Here is a 21,757-nt window from a genome sequence, read left to right on the forward strand (position 1 = left end):
GTTTTCCTGCAGTGAGTTGCAGAATTTGAATGCATATTTAGAAGCCCCGTTTAATACTTTTGAATGTAATCCATGATGCACTTTTTTCTTTTTTTTTTGAAGCCGGGGGATTTATTTCTCACTACGCTTCAGTTTCAGTTGTTTGTTTTCATTTTTCTGTTTGCACATTATAGAAATTTGCTGTTGCACTTTGAGGCGGAAAAAAAAACAACTTTGACACTAGCGCAGCATCTGAAACCGAGAACTTGGAAGCAGGAGGCGTCTGAGGCTTCTTTTTAAAGTGCGCGCGTGACAGTTTAAGATGGAAAGAAACCCTAAAGTAAATCGAAGAAGGAGCCTGCCTCTCGAACGAATTCCTGTTTTGTTACGGAACTTTAGAAAATTAACTTACATTTTTTTGTCAGCTTTCAAGATTTATGTCATCAGACTCTTCGAGGCGCTGGGGTTTTTTTTTTTTTTTTTTTTCCTGGCCTGACCTTCCGGGTTTCATTGGAGGCAGAAGTCAGCAACATTTGTCATCCTTGTGAGATCCTGTCTAGGGGCACAGGGAGCAGTGGGACTTTATTAAAATGGCTTTTTGTAAAACCCAATATAACAGGAGAATTTTGATGGGTGAAATGTTTTTGAGCTCGCTCTTTCCTTTGACCCCCAAAGATATTTGGAGTCGTGCAACACCTAGCGTAGCCGGAGATGTGAGGGGTTATTTTCCTGACACAAGATAGCCTTGTGACAAATAGTTGGAGCGTGTTGAGGAAGATGTATCTTGGGAATTACATTGGCCCATTTATATGTACACGTTTCTGTTTGTTATGTCTCTTTACATGCGAGTTGTTATTCTGATATTAGTTTCTTGCATTAGGAAGTGGGGTTATTCATTTTATTGTTTGTTGTAACAGTTGGACTGATTTCCCCAGTAGCGACCAATGTGATGCCTTTTTTATTCATTTAAAAAATATAGATTTTCTTATTTGTTTTCAGTCAAATATTTTCTCGTCATATTGTCTGTCTGTAGTTCACCTTTAACAGTATTTTCACAAAAAATACTTCTCTATATTAAAATGATTTGTGTCCTTGAAATGGAATATCGTGATATCTGAACATACAATGTATCAAGTATGATTTAACATATGCAATAACAGCTGTAACTAAAACTGTAACTGTAATATTTTTTTCAGACTAAATAATATCAGTTACTTCCCAGTGGCATCATTAACACAGCATAAGAAATATACCATCTTTAACATTGCATGTGGAATTTTTTTGTGACAACTGTTCAAACCATAGGCTTTCTTTTCTTCCATGGTTGTAAACAGTTTTAGGTTAACTAAACATGATTGGGTTTACATTTTAAAATTCCTTTAAATTAGTTTTAGGAACAGTGTTTTGGAATTCCGGGGGGATCAAGCTCATTCTGGCAGGTCCGTGACAAATGGCGAAATAACCTGATGTGCATGAGGGAGGTTAAGTGTAAAGCACCACATTAATTCAGCAGCAGAACATTTTTACAATGCTTTTACGGTGTTTTTCTGCAGTCCTTTTGGAAGTTTTTTTAAATTTTTTTACCCTATCTGCCCAAATTTTGTGAATTCTTCTTTCGAGAAAGTATTGTGAAAGTCCAGAATGTTCTACCATTCATCAATTTCGCAATTGAACCCACAGAAAAATGTACAGCATTATAGTAAAATCCTACAAACTGCTAAACCTCACACAAAATCAGATAACACACATTCCACTGGCCCTACTTAAAATGTATTTTTTGAAGAGAAAAATTTGGAAAACAAAGTAGTTTCAATGCATGTATAAGGACTCTTAAACCCTTAAGTGTCTCATCTCATGTACCTCCACAGTTCACTTTTCTAATACCCCAAAGTGAAATGTATTAAACAGCTTAATTGCAGGGTAAGAGGCAGGCAAAAAGCACAAGTCTCTCGTCAGATGATCCTTCAATTGTACACTGAAGGCAAAGGGGAGCACTGGAGCGTGAGGTCAATGGCTGTCAGAGGGAATGTTTAAAAAAAAAAAGAAAGAAAGGAGGTTCCCCACTTTCAGTCTCGACAGGGCTTCACAGCTAAAATATGTTCGATTGAATGGAAACAATATATCCTTTTGTTCTTACATCAACCAACATACCTATTACGTTCAGTTTTAAGGTATTGCATTTGGCTCAAGAGGAGAGGAAGGAATGCATATTTTAGCTTCGGCTGGTGCCGCTTCATGACATCGAAAATGTTAAACGGCTTTGCGAGCAAGGATTATATATTTTTTTCCCCAGGTTTAGTTTTAAATGAAACATCAGCTGTTTTCAGATTCATCTGTGCGTGGCTATGCGTTTTACATGGAGGTCTCTTCTGTTATTTATTTTTTATTTCTTGTATTATTTTTTCCATTTATATTTATTTGTGAATTGTGTAGACCCTAAGGTTCATTGTTTAAAATATATTTCCATATGCTGCATTTCTTTTACGAAACCTTATTTGATTATTTAAACTAAAGATGGGATTTTCTAGGAAAAGCACCAAGGTTCCATAGATTTCAATTAAAAAGGGGGAAAAAAATCTGTTTATTTTTTTAAGCCCCTCGGTCAAACAACACCTTCATGTCTAATTAATGGTGCAGTGACCATGGTCTTTGGAGGTGTATTGCTCTTGGCAAGGTGCTGGATGGTAGTGATAAGTGGCTGTGTATAAATAACCCTGACTTACTCTTTTAAAAGCGCTGTCCCTCGCTCAACCTTGTCCTTTCCTGCCGAGGTTTGTGTTAGTTCTGTTTGCCTTCACCTCTCTGTGCGGCCATCAATTACGCCGTGTTGCCACTTTGTTGTCATAATCCAGAACCAGATGTATTCTGCAAGGACTCGCCGGGTCTCCCCTCCGAAACTTTTGCAGGGGGGCGGGGTGCGGGGTGGGGGCGGGGGGGAAGAGAAATCGCGACGCGCCGCTCCTCAGAGCCGATGAGTGCGTTGCGCGAGGGTTTTCCTGCTCGTCCAGAGTGGGTCCGTGTGTACTTTCCCTCCCCCCCCCCCATTCCATCACTGCTCCGGTGCTCCCTGCGTACGGCCTGACCCGGGCAGGTCTCTGGTGAAGTGCCTTTGCTGATTTATACCCAAAGAGACTTTGAAAGCCAAAACTGAGAAGGGGTCCGACGCAATCCTTTTTTTTTTTTTTTTTTTTTTTTTTTTACCGAGTGACCCGAACTGCCGAAGATAAATTACAATTAAGCATTTCTGACTCCTGCACACCCCCGGACAATCTGGAGTGTAAACAAACTCCTGCAGCGATAAATATTCCATAGTATACAAGTCCTATCTAATTTCCTTCCCAATTAAAAACGTCAGGGAAATGTTATATCTGAGAGGTTATGTTGTATCTGGCAACGGGCTATAATCGCATACTCAGCGTTCATTTTCAGGAAAAATAATTTCAACCATTCTCGTGTTCACTAAATCTTGAACTGAAAAGTAAATGTCCACCCATGTGAAAAAGCTATCGTCTGTATGTTTTACAGGCTTAAGTCCAACACTGAACTGTTATGTATTATTTCATCCCCTATACTGGCCATTCGAGCTTAATATTGAAGACAGGTTGGCTTGACTTAAATACATTGTGTCTTACATTGTTTTCACTTCACAATCAAAACCATGTCCTCTGTTAAAATGTGGTTGGACTAAACAGCTACATGTCAATACAAATGCATATAAAATTGTGATGTAATATGCTTTTAACCAGTGCTCTAACCCTTTGTCTTAGCAGTCGGTTCTATGGTTATTTGCTACTTGCTAACGCGCTTGAACAATAACTCTTTTATACTTCAAATTTTTAATCCCAAGATGTATATTCAATATCCTGTAGTATCTTTTTTCCGTCACACTGGAGTACATTTAGAGAGGTCAAAGAAAGGTACGCGATTTTAGTGCCTTCTTTGTTTTCAGTTTAGTCTGGCATTTACCGAAAAGATTAACTGACAAAAACACCGCACTTCTAGTAACTTGTAGCTCACATCTCTGGTTTGAGTTTCACCTTTTTCCCTGGTCCCTTGATTGCCTGATAGTTTAAACTCTGTGGGCCTGGGAGCCGTGGTGGGGGTAATCGGAGACATGTGAGGGACCTGCCGTTGCAGCTTTGACCTTTGATTTCATTCATCAATTCCGACTAATGTACGATATCTCTCAGGTCAACCGATTCCCTCTTCAGACTATTTCGCATATATAAATGATTAGGGTGAAACCTTTGCTGCTAATCTAAACCTGTTTTGATGAATGGTGCCCTAGAACCGAATGTCCTTTGCTGCCTGTATGGTGGAATATTACGCCATTTTCTTTCATATGCCATAAATGGTGGCCATAGTAACCCACGGATGATGCGCCCTGAAGGATTTAAGGAAAATGGTGAAAATTTAGTTTTGACCTCCTGTAAAAAAATTTTGTGGTTTTGTAATGTTAATGTGCTGTGTATACTTTTTAATTTACTATGCCCTAAGATTTGATGTGCAGTCATATTCTCCAAACTATAAATCTAGTTTCTGTAGAGGCTTGAGTTTAAAACAAGCGATACCCTACCCTTCCGTTCATTGTGATGTAAGATAAGAGGACATTTTCTCTTTTTTTAAACAAATGAATTGTAAACTGTCTCGGTTTTGGCTCTAAATCCCCCGAATGATGGGTAAAGAAATGTCAAAGTAATCCACTTCCTCATTTTAGCGATATTTTTATCAAACGCGTGCATGCTGCAAGTCTGTGCCATTTTAAATCTCCCTGCGTCTTTTAGATGACGGGCCTGTATTTAAAGTGACCAGTCTGATTTTATTATAAACATAAATATGTCAGCGAGGCTAGAAATGGGGGAAAAATGGAGTTGTCTGGTGAAACCTCGGTGATGAAAGGTGCCACTTCAATTTGGCCGCGGCTGCCTCTGACCGAGGCTGGTTTTTTCCGTCTGCCACGACTGCTCGGATTCTCCTCTTTTTGACTGTAATGAATGTGAAAACTATTAACTTCAGACAGAGTTTGCTGTCAGTTTCTGATCAGAGCAAGCCCCCCGTGCCCGAACTTTCATATTAATTTTGTCAGGAGTGTATTCACAGATATGTCCCGAATTGAAAGGTCAGTCGCCTGGTCGCCAGACGCTACAATCGCCAACACCCAGCCCCCTCCCACACAAACGGAGACAGGAAAAGATAACAAATTACCCCAAAAAAATAAATAAATACAAACCAAATAGGCTACCAGACCTCATCAATGCTGATTGCAGATCAGCCAATGCATTACCTCTCTCTTTTTTTTTTTTTTTTTCCCCTTGGTCCCGTGCTCTTAATTTGAATCATATTGGATGTTGTGTTCCTTGATTACATGGGCAGTGTAGAGGGCAGTCACCTACACCTCACCTAATCTGGCGACGAGGGGGCTTAGCAGTTAGTGGAACATGATCTCCCAACTCGCTGACAGTCCGCAGCCCTAGAGTTACCGCTAAGGGGCTAGCCGCAGTCGGAGAAACACTACCGATACTGTTTTGAGTAATCGTTGTGGTTTGAATTATCAGGAAACCGAATTCTTGAAAAATTATGACAAAACATTTGGCCAGGCTGCTTTATCGAATCAAAACCTATTCGCTTTAAAACCTTAAACCACCCCCCCCCCCCCACCACCCCAACTTTTGTTTTTGTTTTGCGTTTCAGGGGTTGTGGGAAACTGTGGTGACGTTATCTGTGACCTTACGAATAACCAGAAAACAGTCACGGTCGCTGTGATGTTTTGCTTCCTGCCAAAATATTGGCAGTGTTGTCAAATGCGATCTTGAATCACTTGGCAAGTGCAGACACTTTTTATTCAGTAAAACTGGGGCTTTAAAACAGTTGACTCGGACAGAAAGAGGACGCATAACCGCAGTCTTTGAAGTTCTTTGAGCTCTCCTTTTTTAATGCGATTGCATGGAAAGTACATTCGACCACCCCCCCCCCCCCAACAATGAAATGAAAAAGTACCGAAAGGTCTTAACATGTTAAACTCTGTAATCTTCTCAAAGTGTTTGGGCCTTTTTCCTGTTGGCCCTCCTCTCAACTTTGACCTCCGACCTCCCCCGGCATGTATCACTGCAAATAAAGCCGCACAGCGCAGCCCTGACAGGAGGATGTAAAGCCACTGGGCCTTCTCCCAGGGACCTCCACGTGATTCTCCTTTATCCCAAAGTTAAACACGGAGCGCTCCCAGCCCGGGCCTCTAATGGCTGGCCGTAAACACTCACCCATATCGCCTCGGTTTTCCTAATTACTGTTTTAACAGCAAAAAAAAAAAAAAAAAAAAAAAGGAGGAGGAGAAATATACATTGTAAATTGTGTTTGACAACCTGGATTTAGTGGTTTTGTTATAGCTTGTCTTTAGTCATTACTCAGATTTCCTTTTCTGAGATAAGGCGGTCGCTGAGTGTACCGAGGTGCGCGTTGTGGAGACGCGGGCGGCTCTTATCGCCGCGGATTGATTTAGGGGCGCGCCTCTGAGACAGAGGTCACTGTGCAGCCAAGTTATAAATCAGGCGACGTTAATTTCAATTCATATCTGTCCCCGGCGCATCAGCACGTACTGAACTTGCTTAGCAGTGAGCGCATCGCGGCCCATACCCCATTGCGTTATATAGGGACCTTTCTTAAGTGCAAGTGACACATTTTGTTGGCCTTCAGATAATCAGCCGAGAGCAGTCTCCTCGGAAGTGGACGGCATGTTGTTATCATTAATGGGTGGTGGCTTTTCATAGCTCCTTCCTTCACACAGAAGAGGAATATATTGATTATTAAACCGGAAATATGTTGCAGAGATATGCTGTATCAGAATATTGATCATTTCAAATCTACGATCACCTGGTGTAAGTGGCTCCATTGGGTACAGGGCTACTTACAGTGAGAAGTTGAAGTGCAGGGTTAGAAAGTCTTCATGGTATGATCCTTTGTGCATGCTTGTGTGCGTGCGTATGTGCTTGTGTGTGAGAGAGTGGAAATCTCTGGCACAGTGCTAGAAGAACCAACGTGCTCATATATTTTTGTTGCGCTATTTTTTGTGGAAAATACAAAAGATTAAATGATTTTTATATGAACTTACCTATTGGAAAAAAAGCATTTTGTTACTGAAAATCGGGGAATAATCTTGTAAAATATGCTACCATATAGCCAGGGCATTTATGGAGTAGATTATTTATGGGATTTTCTGCCACTGCTTTCAAAGCTTGTGGAAGCTGCCAGTATGAGACAAAGATACTCCTGGAGTGATAGAATGTATGTTTCATTTCTCTGTTTAGGTAAACAGTTGCAATTTGCAAATGGGAAAAAAGTGAGTTAGAACTGTCGAGAATTGTCCTGAAGAGGCTAAAGTATTTCATTTTATTTATTGAATTTTTTTTTTTGCTCAATGGAGATGGTGGGCGAGCATGCTTATCGAGTTTATACAGTGTTTTATGCGGCTATATTTCAGTCACATCACAGCCTGAAACATCCTGAAAGCCTTGGACTGGCGTGGGAGGACTCCTGCGTGCGTCTCTCTGATACAGGAGCGCGCTCAGAAACGTTTGTGCAGCCCTCTCATCATCTCAGACCTCCGAAAAGCTCCTTTAAAAAACATTGCGTTCCCTCACAAATATGTAGATTCGCGAAATTTTCCAGAAGTGTGTTTGCGGCGAGCGTGACGCGCCCCGGCTCACGGCAGCGGCGGGTTTGCGCGTTTGGAAACGCGGGTCTTTAACTCCAGCGAGTTGTCTCCCATCCCCTCCCATCGGAAGTTGATGCGTTTTTGCAATTCAAATATTTGCTCGTCCTCCCCCCCTTCCAACGCACGGGCCTCTTTGAAGCAGGAGGGTTCTATCACTGCCAATGACAGTGTGTTGAGTCTGCTCCGTGACAGCGAGCGAGGCAGCCCGGTGAATTTTAGAGCAGCGCATATTTAGTTGAGGGGGTCGGGGAGAAGAAAATGCAAATAGCTTCATGTTTTGCATGTTTATACTTTAATTAAAAGGCCTGCATATTCAGGTACCTGTGCTGAAATGTGACGTTAATACAGCCGTTTAGAGCGGTTAGGTAGATTGTTCAAAAGCATCGACGCGTCGCTGGCGAGTTCGGGGAACTTGCAAATCGTTTCGGGTGGCCTCCGTGAAATGTCACAGAAATGTGCCGTGTGTTAAAGTCGTCTTTTTGTCCCCTTGCGTGTAATTCATGTCTCTTGTATGTTTTGAATTGTAGCCAGGCTTGTGATTGTGTTGCTAATCTCCTAGCAGACCCTTAGCTTGGCGCTGCCAGGCTTGTGTGTCACGGACACACCGGATACGTCGGGCGTAACCGGAACCGTAAGCGTGACGCTCGCCGTGTGTTTTTCAACCGGAAAAACGGATGCTACCGATTCGGCGACTCTGAAGACTGGGTTACCTGTGTGCTGCGCTCCAGTACGCCACACCTGTGCCCGTTAGTACGCCACACCTGTGCCCGTTCCAAACGCTAACCAAGGCCACAGGCTGCAAGAGGGAGCCTATTGCCTTTTCCCTACATTAAGAAAATAAAAATAATTAAAAGAATTGACATCACAACCAGCAGCCCTTGCACTCCAAACCCTATAATTTCATCTTTTTTCATTCTTCCCCTCTTCTTTTTTTCTAAACAGCAATTAATCTCATTTTAGTACAATTTTCCCGCTCCTGAAGTCAGACGGAGTCTCTGTTTTGTTCCTATTTGGCTTGGTCTCCTCTGCATAGTCATTAAGGGCCCAATTAATGTCACCCTTTAGCTGAAGAGTACTCATTTTTATTGGGGAACTGACAGTCGCCACCATGAGTGCTGCAGTGTAATATGCATTAATTGCCCCGTAACACCGGTAATTACCAGTTCTTCCAGCCTCTCAGTAAACTGTCATGCCCAGACAAGACTGCACTGAAATAGATTACTCATTAGGGAGACCTGCCCTGTTTTCCAATGGGGCTCACTGTGTTGGCACAAAAAATAATTCTGGTGCTTGAACAAATAGTTGCCAAGAGCAATTTCCTATTACAACTTCCCTGTGACGGCTCCTCTCCCTCTCTTTTTTTTTTTCTTCTTTTTTTTTCTGCCTCCCTCAGCCATCACTGGCTGGGGTCACGATCAGAGACAGGGGTCCGCCATAGATCTTTAACGAACAGTTTGACAGTTTTCCATGTTGCGGGAATTCTGCTCCGCGGACCGCCCCGTTCTCCCGTTCCCGGCCCTCGTCCACGGAAAACGCTCCTCGCCGAAAGCCGGGGGCCGCCCGGGGCGGGCCAGGCGCGCAGCTACGTCTCGCCGTTGTTCCGCTCGTTTTAGAAAACGCCTTGATCATTTGAGGAACATATTCATTTTAATGCATTTTTTTTATTTACGGCAAGTTGCAGGCCGAAGCGTTTCTGGAGCTCGGATTTTAATTACGACCGTAGAAGTTTGGACCTGGACTGCAAGTGATGAAATCTTCCCTTGCGGCCTGAGCTGCTGCTTCATGTTTTTTAAACTTGCATGATGTTATGGAAGTTCATTTTATTTATTTATATGGTTATTTTTCCCCCCAAAATAAAACTATTTGAAAATAAAACTGGGTGCGCATATAAATAAAGGAGAAAAAAAAACCTTGAAAGATATAGTGGATGTTGACATTGTCTCCTGATAAGCTATATGGAACAGGAACCTAACCAAACACCCCAAGCTATCACAGAACCCTCACAAAAAGGTGGTGGTCCATTTAGTCATACTAAGACAATATTTAGATTTCACCATCGCCTTGTAAACACTTTGCACTCTTGCTGTTTGCAATGGGTGGATTTTTCTGTTGCTTTGATTGAAGTTTAAAGGCACCCTACTTGTCATTACTCATTTATCTCTAGGAGAATGCACTCTGAATACTTTTCGTATTAATCCCGTTTGCTATTGTTGAAGAGCTGGGGAAACGATAAAAAAAAAAGAAAAGAAAAGAAAGCGAGGGGTGGGAGGGACTTTTGTTTTATCTCCCTTATAACACCTGCTTCAGGCAATCTGCTCCCTCTCCTCTTAAATGAATTTTGTCACGGCCCTTCAGATTCTCGCCAGCCACGCGCTAATGAAAGGAGATGGTACAATTTGAGCTGACCAGGTACTGCCTGCCAACCCACAGCTGCGCGGGCTTCCGAGAACAAAGGGAGCCAGGCATTATATCGCTGATTTACCCATTACGCTTCTCATTAATACTCCGAGACCTGGGCGTGTGTGTTTATCTGTTTGTGTTGGTCGCACCCTTATCGAATTGTTTATGACAAGACTAATTGGGATAATTGAAGACATTAAGATTACCTGTCAGCTATATGTAACCACACTCTCCGTCTGTCTGACAACTAGTGACAAGTGAGGGACCCCGTAGCATTACTCATGATGGCGTTTTCCGAGCTGTAATAAGGACAATGGGGTGCTCGGGCTAATTTGACATGGACAGCCCTCACAACATGGAGGGGCTGGCTAAATGCCTGCCAGCGGGGGTAGAGGGACCGGCGCGGGCTAATGGAGTCCCCCTCGGCATTCTGACGGAGGGACGAGGCGGTCTGAGGGGAGAAGTCTGAGGGGCCTCGGCCTTGTGGAGCGTTTAGGGCCATCAGAGGAAGGGCTCCGGGGCTGGAGCCTTTGAGGTAGCGACGCGAGCGATGGCGGGGCGAGGATTGGGGGGGGAGCGGGAACGGCCCGTCGGCCACCCCCGCGCCCGCGGAGGGACCCCCGGAGTCAGACGGCCTCGCTCGCCGCTGCGCACGCGCGACTCTTCCGCGGAGACTGGTCACATGGGCGCGGGCACCTGCGCGGATGACCTGCGGTGCTGGGTTTGCACAGTGTGTTCTCTCCCCTCTCACGTTGCAGCATGAGGCGCTCAAAAAGGCGCCACTGCGTAATTTACTCTGTGAAGTGTGCATGTAGGTACTAGAAGCCTTTCTGAAAATAAATCAGTTTACAGCAGTACATACTGCAATGCCTTTAAATGTAACCGGATCCTGAGCCAAGGGTGTGCTTGCATGTGTGTGTGTGTGTGTGTGTGTGTATCCCTGTCAGGTTTTTGTTCATTATCAGGACATTCGTAGGAACGTCTGTCCCGGCCCCATTACCTGCATTCCACGCGGTCCTCTGGCCCATTCCTGCCAGGCCGAGCGCCGCAGCCGCGGACAAAGAGCGTTTTTGTGTTGGCGGTGCGCGGCGGGACGGCTCCTCTGCTGCGGCGTGCGGCGCGCGGGCGCTGGCTGCGGGGGCCGGGGCCGGGGCCCGGTCAGGGAAGGGACTCTGTCGCATGCCTTGCGGGGGGAATGCGATTAACGCTGCGCTGGCTCTTGCATCTCAATGGGTCCCCCCCCACCCCCCCCCTCCACTCGGGCGCATTGTCAGGGAGGGGCGCGGTGTCAGCCCAGCGACAGATCAACACTGTCAGCCCGGAGATCCCTCTGTTTGTTTTGTGAAAAGGGGTTAAATTGTCAGGTTGACAACTCATAAAGACCCCCCCCCCCCCCTTCATCCCAAACAAGTGAAAATCAATACCAGATTGCTGCAGGACCACTGTTTGCCGTCGCCGTGACCCCCGGTGTCACTCACTGATTCTTTTATTAGATGTTTCGCAGTGTTTAAGTTCCAGCCTGATCCGCCGGCTAATTAGTTTTGCCGGTCCACTTTCTCAAATCCCGCCCCCCGCCTTTGAAGTGACACGGGTCGAGAGAGTAAAGGACAAATCCCACAATCCCCCCCCCCCCCCCCCCCCCCCCATCCCCGGTCCCGCTGCGATCGCCCCGGTTATAGCTGGAGGAGGCTTCGGTGTTTGCTTAGCAAATTTTTTAAAACTACAATGAAATTTGATTTGCACCCAGATCATCAGAGAAAACACTGGCTGTGTCCAGGACGGCCGATTGGTATCAGAGCTCGGTTGTTTAAATATCCCCAGGCCCCGTCACCCAGCTGCTCTCCATATTCGTTTTGGGAGGTCGCACTCCTTCCTTTTCCTTCTTTCTTTTTTCTTCCCTCATTCACCTGGTATTGATTAGTTGTGAGGACTCGTTTGTTTTTCTGGAGCGGCACAGACTTGTGTCCAGTGTGTTTCTGAGACCTGGGGGGGGGGTCTCTCCCTCTCCTCCCCTGTCATGTGACAGTCTGAGCCCTGGAGAGAAGCAGTCAGGTGACGTAATGGGGCTCTAATTGGAGGAGTGTTGGGTTTGTTATTGTTCCCCGTCATTATCCTTCATTTGGCAGACCAAGCAACTTACAGGCCAGGTCTGTAGTGTACTACTGAAGAGAAATGTGTTGTAACGGCAGATTGTGATTAAAAAAAACATTATTATTATTATTATTATTATTAGGGTAATAATAAAGATACAAATGGGATGCATTTATACCATCTGAAAATAGTTTGAAATTTAGTGGATGCATAGCAGCCATTTTGTACTGGACTCACAGACCAATATGTAAAAGTGAAGTATCGTATTTTAAAATTCAGTATCAAATCATTTGGTCTACAGTATGTACTTTTTTCCCTCATAATAGTTTCATTTTTTTTTTTTAAGAAAAAAAATCCAAATGCTACATACTGTATACAGCTTGTACTCAAAAACATTAAGGTTTTCTTTTTTCTGCAAGTCTCATCAACTAGTCATATATGACTAAGGGATTTAGGAGTTTCTGTCACCTCTGTTAAAGATCACTCTGAGCCACCTCTGGGTCCTGGTTCAGATATGGATCCGCTTGACTTCTGAAAAGAATCAGCGACGCTCAGACTGGTATCCCTTTACCCCCCCCCCCCCCCCCGGCTAAAATTACCGTGCGGAATGTAAACAAATTGCAGAGTAAGCAGCCTGCTTTTGTGGGGACGTTCGTTTCGTTCGCTGCCACTTCAATTCCAGTGACGTGAGAGAAACTCCTTACCGGGGCGTTTTGACTGGGAGTCAAGGCCGTGGTGCCATGTCGCATCCTTGGGTCCTTTACCAGCCTACATCATTTTTTTTTCTTTCCCTCCCCCCAGAACTAGATTAATGTCTGCCCCAAAAAAAAAAAGAATAGTCCTTGTAGGATTAGAACACAGAGCGAGGGACTGTTCCGTTCTCTTGTTTAGCATGGGTGCCGTTAAGAGCGGTAATGTATTAAATATGCTGAGTAGCTGTAAGCAATATGGTTCAAGGGAAAAGCACAGATCACATGGTGTTGACATGTTGATTTAGTGCTTGTAACGCGACTATGCACTTCGGAAAGGTAGTGACTTGGAGGAAAGCCAGGTCCACTCCACAGAGGGAGTTGAAGCAGAGCTCTAATTTTGGGGGTCTGTGGTTCTTTAACATACATGAACTTATACTTCCAAGCTGTCTTGTTTGTAGTAATGATTTTTCTGTCAGTGGGATAGAGAAATCATAGCTTATTTTGCTTTCTGTGTTCCTTTTCTCAATTTTCCTTTTTTTGCTGTTATTTTTTTATTTTTTATTTAATTTTAATTTCCCCCACCATCCCTTTAAATATAACTGACCTAAAGTACAGGAGGAAAACACACTAAAGTCACCACCTAAAGGGAATGTCCTTTTGACCGTGAGTCCTTTTTTTTTTTTTTTTTTTTTACTGTAAAGGTCCCCCCCCTACCACGCAGCATCAGGTCGGTTCAAAGAGAGAAGCGGCAGCACATGGCTGTTTACGTCCTGGATCATGCGCCTGACCCGCACGGATCTCCCGCTGCACGTGAGACACTGGCTAGGCTACGCCGGGCCCCCGGCCCCCGGCCCCCAGGCCCGGCCTGTATTGCGTTACCGTCAAAACTGTTGTTGATTACGGCCTCGGCCGAAGAGGACTTGTCACAAATTGAAAACATATTAGCGGCGGGGGCTAAAGACGGGATTAGGCCAGGTTCCGTCGAGGTAGAGCAGAAGAGAAATTGTAGGCAGTTTGCGGGGATTGGGTTTTGCCCCTAGAGAGCGGGTAATTATTGGCAAAGCTGCTGGGAGATCACAATAACATGTTAAAGGACCTTGTAACCCCTCGACGCTGTCGTCCTGCCTGTCTGGACCGCTCCCAGGTCCCCCTGTCACCGGCGGCGGCTTGCTTTCCTGATTGGGGCTGAGAGAGAGGAGAAGGGCGCAGGTTTTGGGGCCCGTTCCCAAATTAGCCGAAAGGGCTACTGTGCGTCTTCGTGCTAACGAAGCTGGTCTAGAGCGATGTCACAATGCTACCTTTGTAAAACGTGTTTATTCGCTTCTTGTTTGTTTGCGTTGTAAAGACTCGTATTCAGGATGCCTTGCTTAACTTGCATTTGTGAGTTGCTGTCATCCTATTATTTAAAATGTGTTATTTAAAAAGTTTTTTTTTTTTTAATTGCGTTACAGCTGTGTCTTCGCAGAGGAATCAAACTTATAACCATTGTGTTGTGCTGCTTCTTGCCACTACACTGCCTTTAAAATAATAGTTTCATGTCACATTGATATTCAGTTTTTTTCTGAAATGTCACCTGGGGTATTTTCATAGTAGCACTGAAATACATATAATTATAATAATTGTATTCTTTATACGACTGGTAGTGTAGTACAAATGTGCTAAAATGCAGGACCTAATAAAATAGACCTGAATTTGTTTCCTTTTTTTCATGTTTTATCCATGCTTACCTTCCCTTTCTGTTGCCATTCTGGTTTATATTCAACCTCTAAATTATTGGTTTGATTTTCAGACGTAATGCGCCACCTGTGTTAAAGCTGTAATAGTTATACTCTGTAACGGAGATTCAGCTCCGCACCCCAACGGCTAAGTGCTCCTAAAGGCTTAACACAAAAGAGGAAGTAATGAGTGGGAAAGGATGCTCTATAATAAAGTCTAATCTAAAAGTATCGTCTCCTAATGAATTTGCAGTCAGGACCACACGAGTACCGGGTTTGTCCATTTGGGTGACGCAGGGGCCCATTTGGGTGATGGAGAACAGAGAGCTCTTAAAGATCCGATGAACTCCCTGACACCGCTTCCTGCTGCAGAGGCGAGCCTTTCTTGTAGAAGAGACTCGTGGGCAAACCGTCAGGGGGAGCGCCGGACCAGACGACCGCCGCGTGGACGTCAGGAAAAACACTGGCTCTCGTGACGGCTGTAGGAAAACATGGCGGCCTCCGACGACGACGCGGTTTCCCACGGCCGTCTCTTACCGAGCAGAGAGGAGGCCCGACTCCCGGCTGTTTGTTTTCCACCGTAGCCAAAACGAGAGGCGCGTGTGTCAGAGCGAGTCGGACCGTGACGCCCCAGATCCGAGCACCGGGGGGGGGGCAGCCGTCGGGACTTCTGAGGGAGAGACGGAGCTGAGCTCGGGGTCAGACGCGGAATATGGCAGCTACGCCGCACCCGAACGTACCGTTTCTGTTAAACAACGGTGCACAAGTTCGCCGTAAGCTGCCAGCGGATCAACATTTGGAAAAGTAATACCACTGCTGTCGTCAAAGTGTGCGCATATGTTACACAAATATAACATGCCAAGAGACTGTTTTTTTTGGTCTTTATTCCCCATTCTGAGATACCGTAGACAATGATCTATTGTTGTGTCTACCTGAACATCTTGTACATGCAGTGACCTCCAACAAGTCTTCATCAGGCTATGTTGGCCAGCTGAGAACATCCATCTTTTAAGAACCATGCAACGGGGAGAGTTTGATAAACAGTCCATAACAAGACGACAGATCCACTTCCCTAGTGCCACAGGGCATGCCATGTACTAGTATACAGTAAAAAGCCATCCTGTATTACTAAGTAACTTGGGGCAGAAATGTATATGAAATACCCCCAATGGAAATATCTCAAGCTTCATAATAGTTGTTTTTTATGCTGTTTTTGTTGAACAGGTGCTGTACATTGCACTTAAAAGGCTTTCAACTATGAGAAACTCACCCCTCAATCATTTTTCTGTATCGTGTCCTCTACTAAATAAATAAATAAAATACTTAAAAGTGGACACAGGAGGCTATTTTTCGGATAATGTTCAGTCATATACCTGAAGCTGTGGTACAAGCTGTGAGTCTTCTGCTTTAGCCTAGTTTGTCACAGCAGACTTATGAAGCATTTAAGTTCTTATCCGAATGGCAGCACTGTTCTCCTTTTCTGCATTTTACATTCACCCTGGGTGCTTATTGCAAACTGATTGTTGTTATTAGATGCATAATAAACAACGTCAAAACGATTGAAATTGGGCAAAGCTCCCCCGTTAGTCTTACTATGAAAGGTGTGCGTCGCCTGTCGAGGTGTCTTGGCGTCGACTTGTCATCTTCAAGCGAAGTCGCCCCCTCCCAACGGCTCCTCTTCGGAATAAATTAAGTGGCTAAATCTGGAAGCGCTGTTTCTTCGGTTATTATCACAAGCAGGGCAGGTGTTTATTGGATGTCACCCTGCCAATAGCCATATAGAGATAAATATGAGACTGGGGGGATAATAAGGTCTAAGAGTTTGCGCAATTATGGCGGGCTGTTGGATAAGATAAAGGTCTTTACCCCATGCATTATAGAGGTTATCGATATGCAAAAAAAAATGATAGGGTTCTGGTGGTCAGCGTTCACCGGCACAGCGGGGTCTGGATGGTGGCGCGTGGCCTCTCGGAACGGCCCGGACCGTTCCGGAATGAGATGCACGGTCACTAGGCCGAGGGCAGGTCCCGTCCCCCGGGTCGCCAGAGGTTCCCCAGGTTCCAGATAAAACACCTTAATCCCCCTTTAATCTTACAAGCCGTATTGACGTTCCTTGTCGCAGGTTGTAAATTTCGCCCTCGCCCGCCCGGCGGAGGAGGAGGAGGAGGAGGAGGAGGAAGGCGAGCGTGCGTCACGTTCCTATTTTAAAATCTCATCGACGGAAAAGGACATAAAAACGTCGGAGGGAATTACACGCGACGGAAGATGCCGCGTTCTTTACGGCCGTCTTTCCCGCTGTAATTATGGCGCTCGTGTAAGTTTGGGGTTGGTTTGGCGGGCCTGGCCATCGACGATTCCCGCCGTGTATTTGCGCTTTGCATACCTGAACCGAAATTGAACGTTTCCAACTGCAGTAAAAACACTCGAGTGTGGAGCTGTACTTAGCGACTGTGACTTTAATAACTGGCTGACTGGAACGATCTCTCACTCTCTCTCTCCCTGGTCGTGTTAGCCCCGACTCGCCCAGCCTTATTTATGAACGGCCCGGCCGGGTCGTTTTGCTTTGCTCGCGAGGGCTGCGTTTTGTCTGGCTGAAAAGCTGCCGTCTCCCTTTCCCGTGGAGTCGGCCTCTGGACGGCCTGTCTGTTGGGGTATTTTTTTTCTTTTTGTTTTTTGTTTTTTTGGCTGGGGAGAGGCGCGGACAGTTCCCCAGCCGGGCAGAGAGGGAGCCTGTAAAACACGCCGCCTGCTTCGGGGGGTGGGGGGAAGGGGGGGTCCTGTGCAGATATCAGCTTGCCCAGCCCCCCCGCAGCCCCCAGCCCTATAAATACACTCCTATTAATCACCAGCTGGGAGCACGAGCTGACCGGGCGCTGTGACAGAGGAGACCCGGCCGTCACCCCCCACCCTCTCCACCCTCTCACACTCTCCGTGTCACCTAGGAAGCCTGGCGCTTTCCAGACCCGTGTTTCAGCAAAGGGGGGGGGGGGGGTGGGGGACGCAGAGAAGAAATCCACAAACTTAGGAAAATGGCTGTCAGCGCCTCCTCACTTCCTCCTGGGGTTCTGATAGAGGGCAGGCGCGCTGAGCTCTTTGTCACGAGCCCTCAGCGACGCGCCGCTGCTTTTAGCTGGCGGGCTGAGGTCCGGCACGCCCCGCCCCGACCCGCCAGCGCACCGCGTGCGACCTCAGCAAGCTCCCTAGGCCTTACGAAATAGCACAAAATGAAATGTATCACTGCCGTGCGAAACAAAATGGCCTCTGTTAAGTATTGCTTTTTTTTTTTTTTTTTTTTTGTGGAGACCTGTGTTCAAAAGGTGAAATAAGTGAAAGGTGAAACAAAGGTTATGACCAGTGTAAATAAACAGCATTGTTTGGGTTTTCAATCAAAAGTGAAGACAACACTTTCAGGTGTTTGCAAGACACGATTCCCACAGAGTCCTCCCACAGACATTAGAGTGTCAGGAACGTACGCTAATTGTGTAGCGGTGAGGCTGCCACACCAGCACTCAGCAACCCTGAAAACTGAAAAAGGGAGAAAATAAGTGATACACAATTCTTTCAAGAACTTTTTTTCTTTTTTTTTTTTTTTGCCGAATTACCATTTGGAGGTTGAGACGACACTACGGAGAGCTGTAATTAGTAATTTAATTAAGCCGCGATTGCGTGTGGGTGAGGAGGTGCTAATGGCAGCTTGTTCTCTCAATGCTTCCATTTGGTTGGGTTCTTAAGTGGAGTGCTCTCATTAAGCTGCCGTTGAACCAGCAGGCACCTGCTTAAAATAAAATGCAACTACTCATTACTTTTAATTGCTGTGTGTTTCCCGGCCGCGAAGCAATGGCATCCTACGCCACGCACCTAGCAAACATCCATATCTCTTTTGTTTTACAGACGTTCAAATTTCCCTAAATAATCTTTCGCAAACTTGTTCTCGAATAAATTTAGTGGAAGTTCGCAGACTCCTCCAACCCCCCTCCCCCCCTTAATTTTCTTTTTTTCTTTTTTTTTTTTTTTTTTGTCTCCGCGGAGTGTTTTTGTAGCCATGTCTGCCCTCGCCAGGTGATCTGTGTGAGCATTGTTCAAGGCCCCCAGACCCCAGAATAAAATGACCCCGGTGTCATTTTTTTGTAAGCAGAATCGTCCTGGCGTTCATTCGAAGGTCCCCGCGGTGCCAAGCTCGATGCTAAATAGCCGGAGCGCTAGACGCTGGGAATTCAAAACATGGAAAAGTCTGGCCGGCGATGCTCGGCGGTGTTTATAATTTTGTATGTTTCAATTTGTGCCTGGCTTTCACTGACGAGCCTGGCCCGGGCTCAGCTTGAGCCGGGCTATGATGTATCGTACACTAGCGAGTTATCTGTTGATGTACAGTTTTAACCTTCTCAGAAGGTTGCCTTCTTTCTCTCTCTCTCTCTCCCCCCTCCCCCCCCCCCAGCCCCTCCAGCCCCTGTACGCATACCGACGCTCAATAAAAGAGGAGCTCAGCCCTTCGCCAAAGTTATCTTATGTAAATGTTTAGATTTTGTTTCCATAACATTTCCATAAAAAGAATGGCGATCCATCCTGAAGTGGGCTCGCAGTATGGGAATCTTTGAAGGGCGGGGGGGGGAAAAAAGAAAAAGAAACGCGGCTGAAGCCGTCGGCCGCGCGCTCCAGCTACGTGTGACTTTGCGCTGAACTTGCTCTGCATCTGTCGGCTTTCTCCGAGCTGTTAGTTTTGGCCCGCTCGCTCAGAGATGCAGAACCGTAAATCACAGATTGTAAAAAAAAAAAAAAAAAAGAAAAAGGGGGGGGGGGGGTGGGGTAGGTGGGGGTGGTGGGGGTGGTGGTGGACTACAGTTGGACTGAATGGTTTTTTTATGCTGGATAGAAAGGTTAAAGAAGAGGGAGGTTTGTTATTTATGCGCTCGGTAAAAGAGCCCTTGTCACACAAAGCTGCCAGTCAAGCAGCCGTTTCATTGCATATTCTCCATAGGAGAACGTGCGGCTGGTCGGCCAGATATATTAACTGGGGCTGTTTGTGCGCGTGTGTGTGTGTGCGCGTGTGTGTGTGTGTGTGTGTGTGAGAGAGAGTGTGAGTGTGCACGAATATGCATCTGTGTGTATATAAATATATATGTGTATGTGTGTACTGTACAGTGGCTATATTTTATATATAATATTTTATTTTATGATTGATTGCCATTGCATTTTTATGAACTTTGCCTGAAGGAATGAACTTCCTGATGGGTTGTGTAGTCCACAGGGCTGCTTCCTGCTTCGCGTCTGTTGGGACTTCAGCACGCTATTTATCGTAAGAGGGTGGTGTGTCGACTGACTAGACAATGTTATGAATATTTTTCTTGTGTGTGGCAGTGGGCTGCTATACAAAAATATGACAGGGCTTAATGTATGGCTTATGAAGTTCAAAAGACATGCATGATACAGGTTTCGCAAGAAGGGACGGAGTGTAAAAAATAGCTTGAAGGGTAATTTATTGCATGTCTGGGAAGTAGTGAAAGGGTTCTGCTACCCCAGCAAAACCTTTTTTTTTTTTTTTTTTGCTATTAATTGCTTTTTTACTTTTTACGGTGTTTGAGATATGCAATGTGACCAATGGGGGGGCGAAGGAAAAAAGGGGGGGGATGAGATTTTAATATTGGCTTGCCTGTTCTCCAGGCCCACGTTATTTATGGCCCTGCTGCAATCGGATCCCAGGCCCCGGCCGAGGCTGCGCTGCGCTTTAAGTGTCCGTGTGAATGAAACAGCTGGACACCGCTGGAACAATACCGCCAGCCGGAGTACTTGTTAGAGCCGGCTCTCGCGGCGCAGATGGCGCGAGGGAGCCAGCTTCCGCCGTGCCGCTAAAGACCTTTCCGCGTTGTTACCGCGGCCGCTGCGAAAAGCCCATTGTGTGTGTGTGTGTGCGTGTGTGTGTGTGTGTGCGTGTGTGTGTGTGTGTGTGTGTGTGTGTGTGTGTGTGTGTGTGTGTGTGTGTGTGTGTGTGTGTGCGTGCGTGTATGCGTGTGCGTGTGCGTGTGCGAGCACATAACGTGTGTGTGTGTGTGTGTGTGTGTGTGTGTGTGTGTGTGTGTGTGTGTGTGTGTCTGTGTGTGTGTGTGTGTCTGTGTGTGTGTCACGTTTTGCCAGATCTTATCCGAAGGCGGGCTTTGTTTTTCCGCGAGTGGCACGTTTCCTGGAGGTGATCAAAGGGGAACACCTCCGCAGAACTCCTCAATCTCTCTCTCTCTCTCTCTCCCTCTCTCTCTCTCTCTCTCTCTCTCTCTCTCTCTCTCTCTCTCTCTCTCTCTCTCTCTCTCTCTCTCTCTCTCTCTCTCTCTCTCTCTCTGTATCTCTCTCCCTCTCTCGCTCTCTGTACCTCTCCCAGGTTTGGCCCAGGATTAGTCATCTACTGGCACGGCTTCATCGAGGAGCTGGACTGCAACCGGGAGAGGGGCATCCTGCTGGGGGACCGCTTCCCCTCAGACATCGTAACCCTATGCCACGGGACGGGCCAGGGCTGACGCTCGGGAGGAGGGGGGGGCGGGGGGGCGGGGGCGAGGAGGTGAATCCGGAAGCAATTTTGCTTTCCTGTGGTGCGAAACTACTGGCAAACATCTGCCCTGAACTCCGGCTGAACTCCCGCCGGCCAGGGTCAGGCTCCTACCTTTTTTTTTTTTTTTTTCTTTTCTCTGGAAAACACGCTCTGCGTTTCTGTTTAGCCTCAGCTCTCAGCCTGGAAGGGGCGTCCCAGGAGCGGACAGACGAGTCCCAGTCCTTATCGCCGACCCCCGTCTCTCCCCTGCCCCACGCATCACCGTCAGGGGCGATCCGTCTTCCTCCCGAATTCCTGCCCTCTCGTTCACTCCGCGGGGGGCAGACACCTCGAGCTGATAGGGGGCTTTTTAAAAGTTGGGATTGCTGATCTTTTCTTGTCTTTTTTCTGTGGAGAATGTGTCGCGGTGTCACACGCTTTTAAGTGGCTTTTTAATTGAGTGATAATCCCTAACCCCGGGATCCTTACCTTTTTATCTTCAGAGATATGTTTTAACTGCCTTAGGAATGTTCTTTTCTTTCAGTTCAGTTGCCAGCCATTTATTTTTTTGTTTTAAATTTGAGTGTCTGTAATTCTGTGTCCACGTGGCCCCAACTAATATGAACTGACTGAAATAAAATCATTTTTTTTACTCTAG

General features: G+C 46.0%; 1 protein-coding gene across 3 annotated transcripts in view; it reads left to right on the forward strand.

Moving 5' to 3' along the window:
- The window catches only part of cdin1 (CDAN1 interacting nuclease 1), a 63,253-nt gene extending 41,496 nt beyond the window's left edge, over positions 1-21,757 (forward strand). Inside the window, exon 11 of one of the 3 annotated variants that reach the window (XM_035396536.1) lies at positions 20,953-21,757. In XM_035396536.1, the coding sequence (XP_035252427.1) occupies positions 20,953-21,088 (136 nt within the window). In that variant the 3' untranslated portion in view covers positions 21,089-21,757. Of the gene's footprint in view, positions 1-14,838; positions 15,866-20,952 lie in introns of those variants that run through there. The other 2 variants (XM_035396464.1, XM_035396688.1) reach the window with 2 other exon arrangements.

The sequence above is a fragment of the Anguilla anguilla genome, chromosome 1, assembly GCF_013347855.1.
Source record: "Anguilla anguilla isolate fAngAng1 chromosome 1, fAngAng1.pri, whole genome shotgun sequence".
Taxonomy (NCBI): Eukaryota; Metazoa; Chordata; class Actinopteri; order Anguilliformes; family Anguillidae; genus Anguilla; species Anguilla anguilla.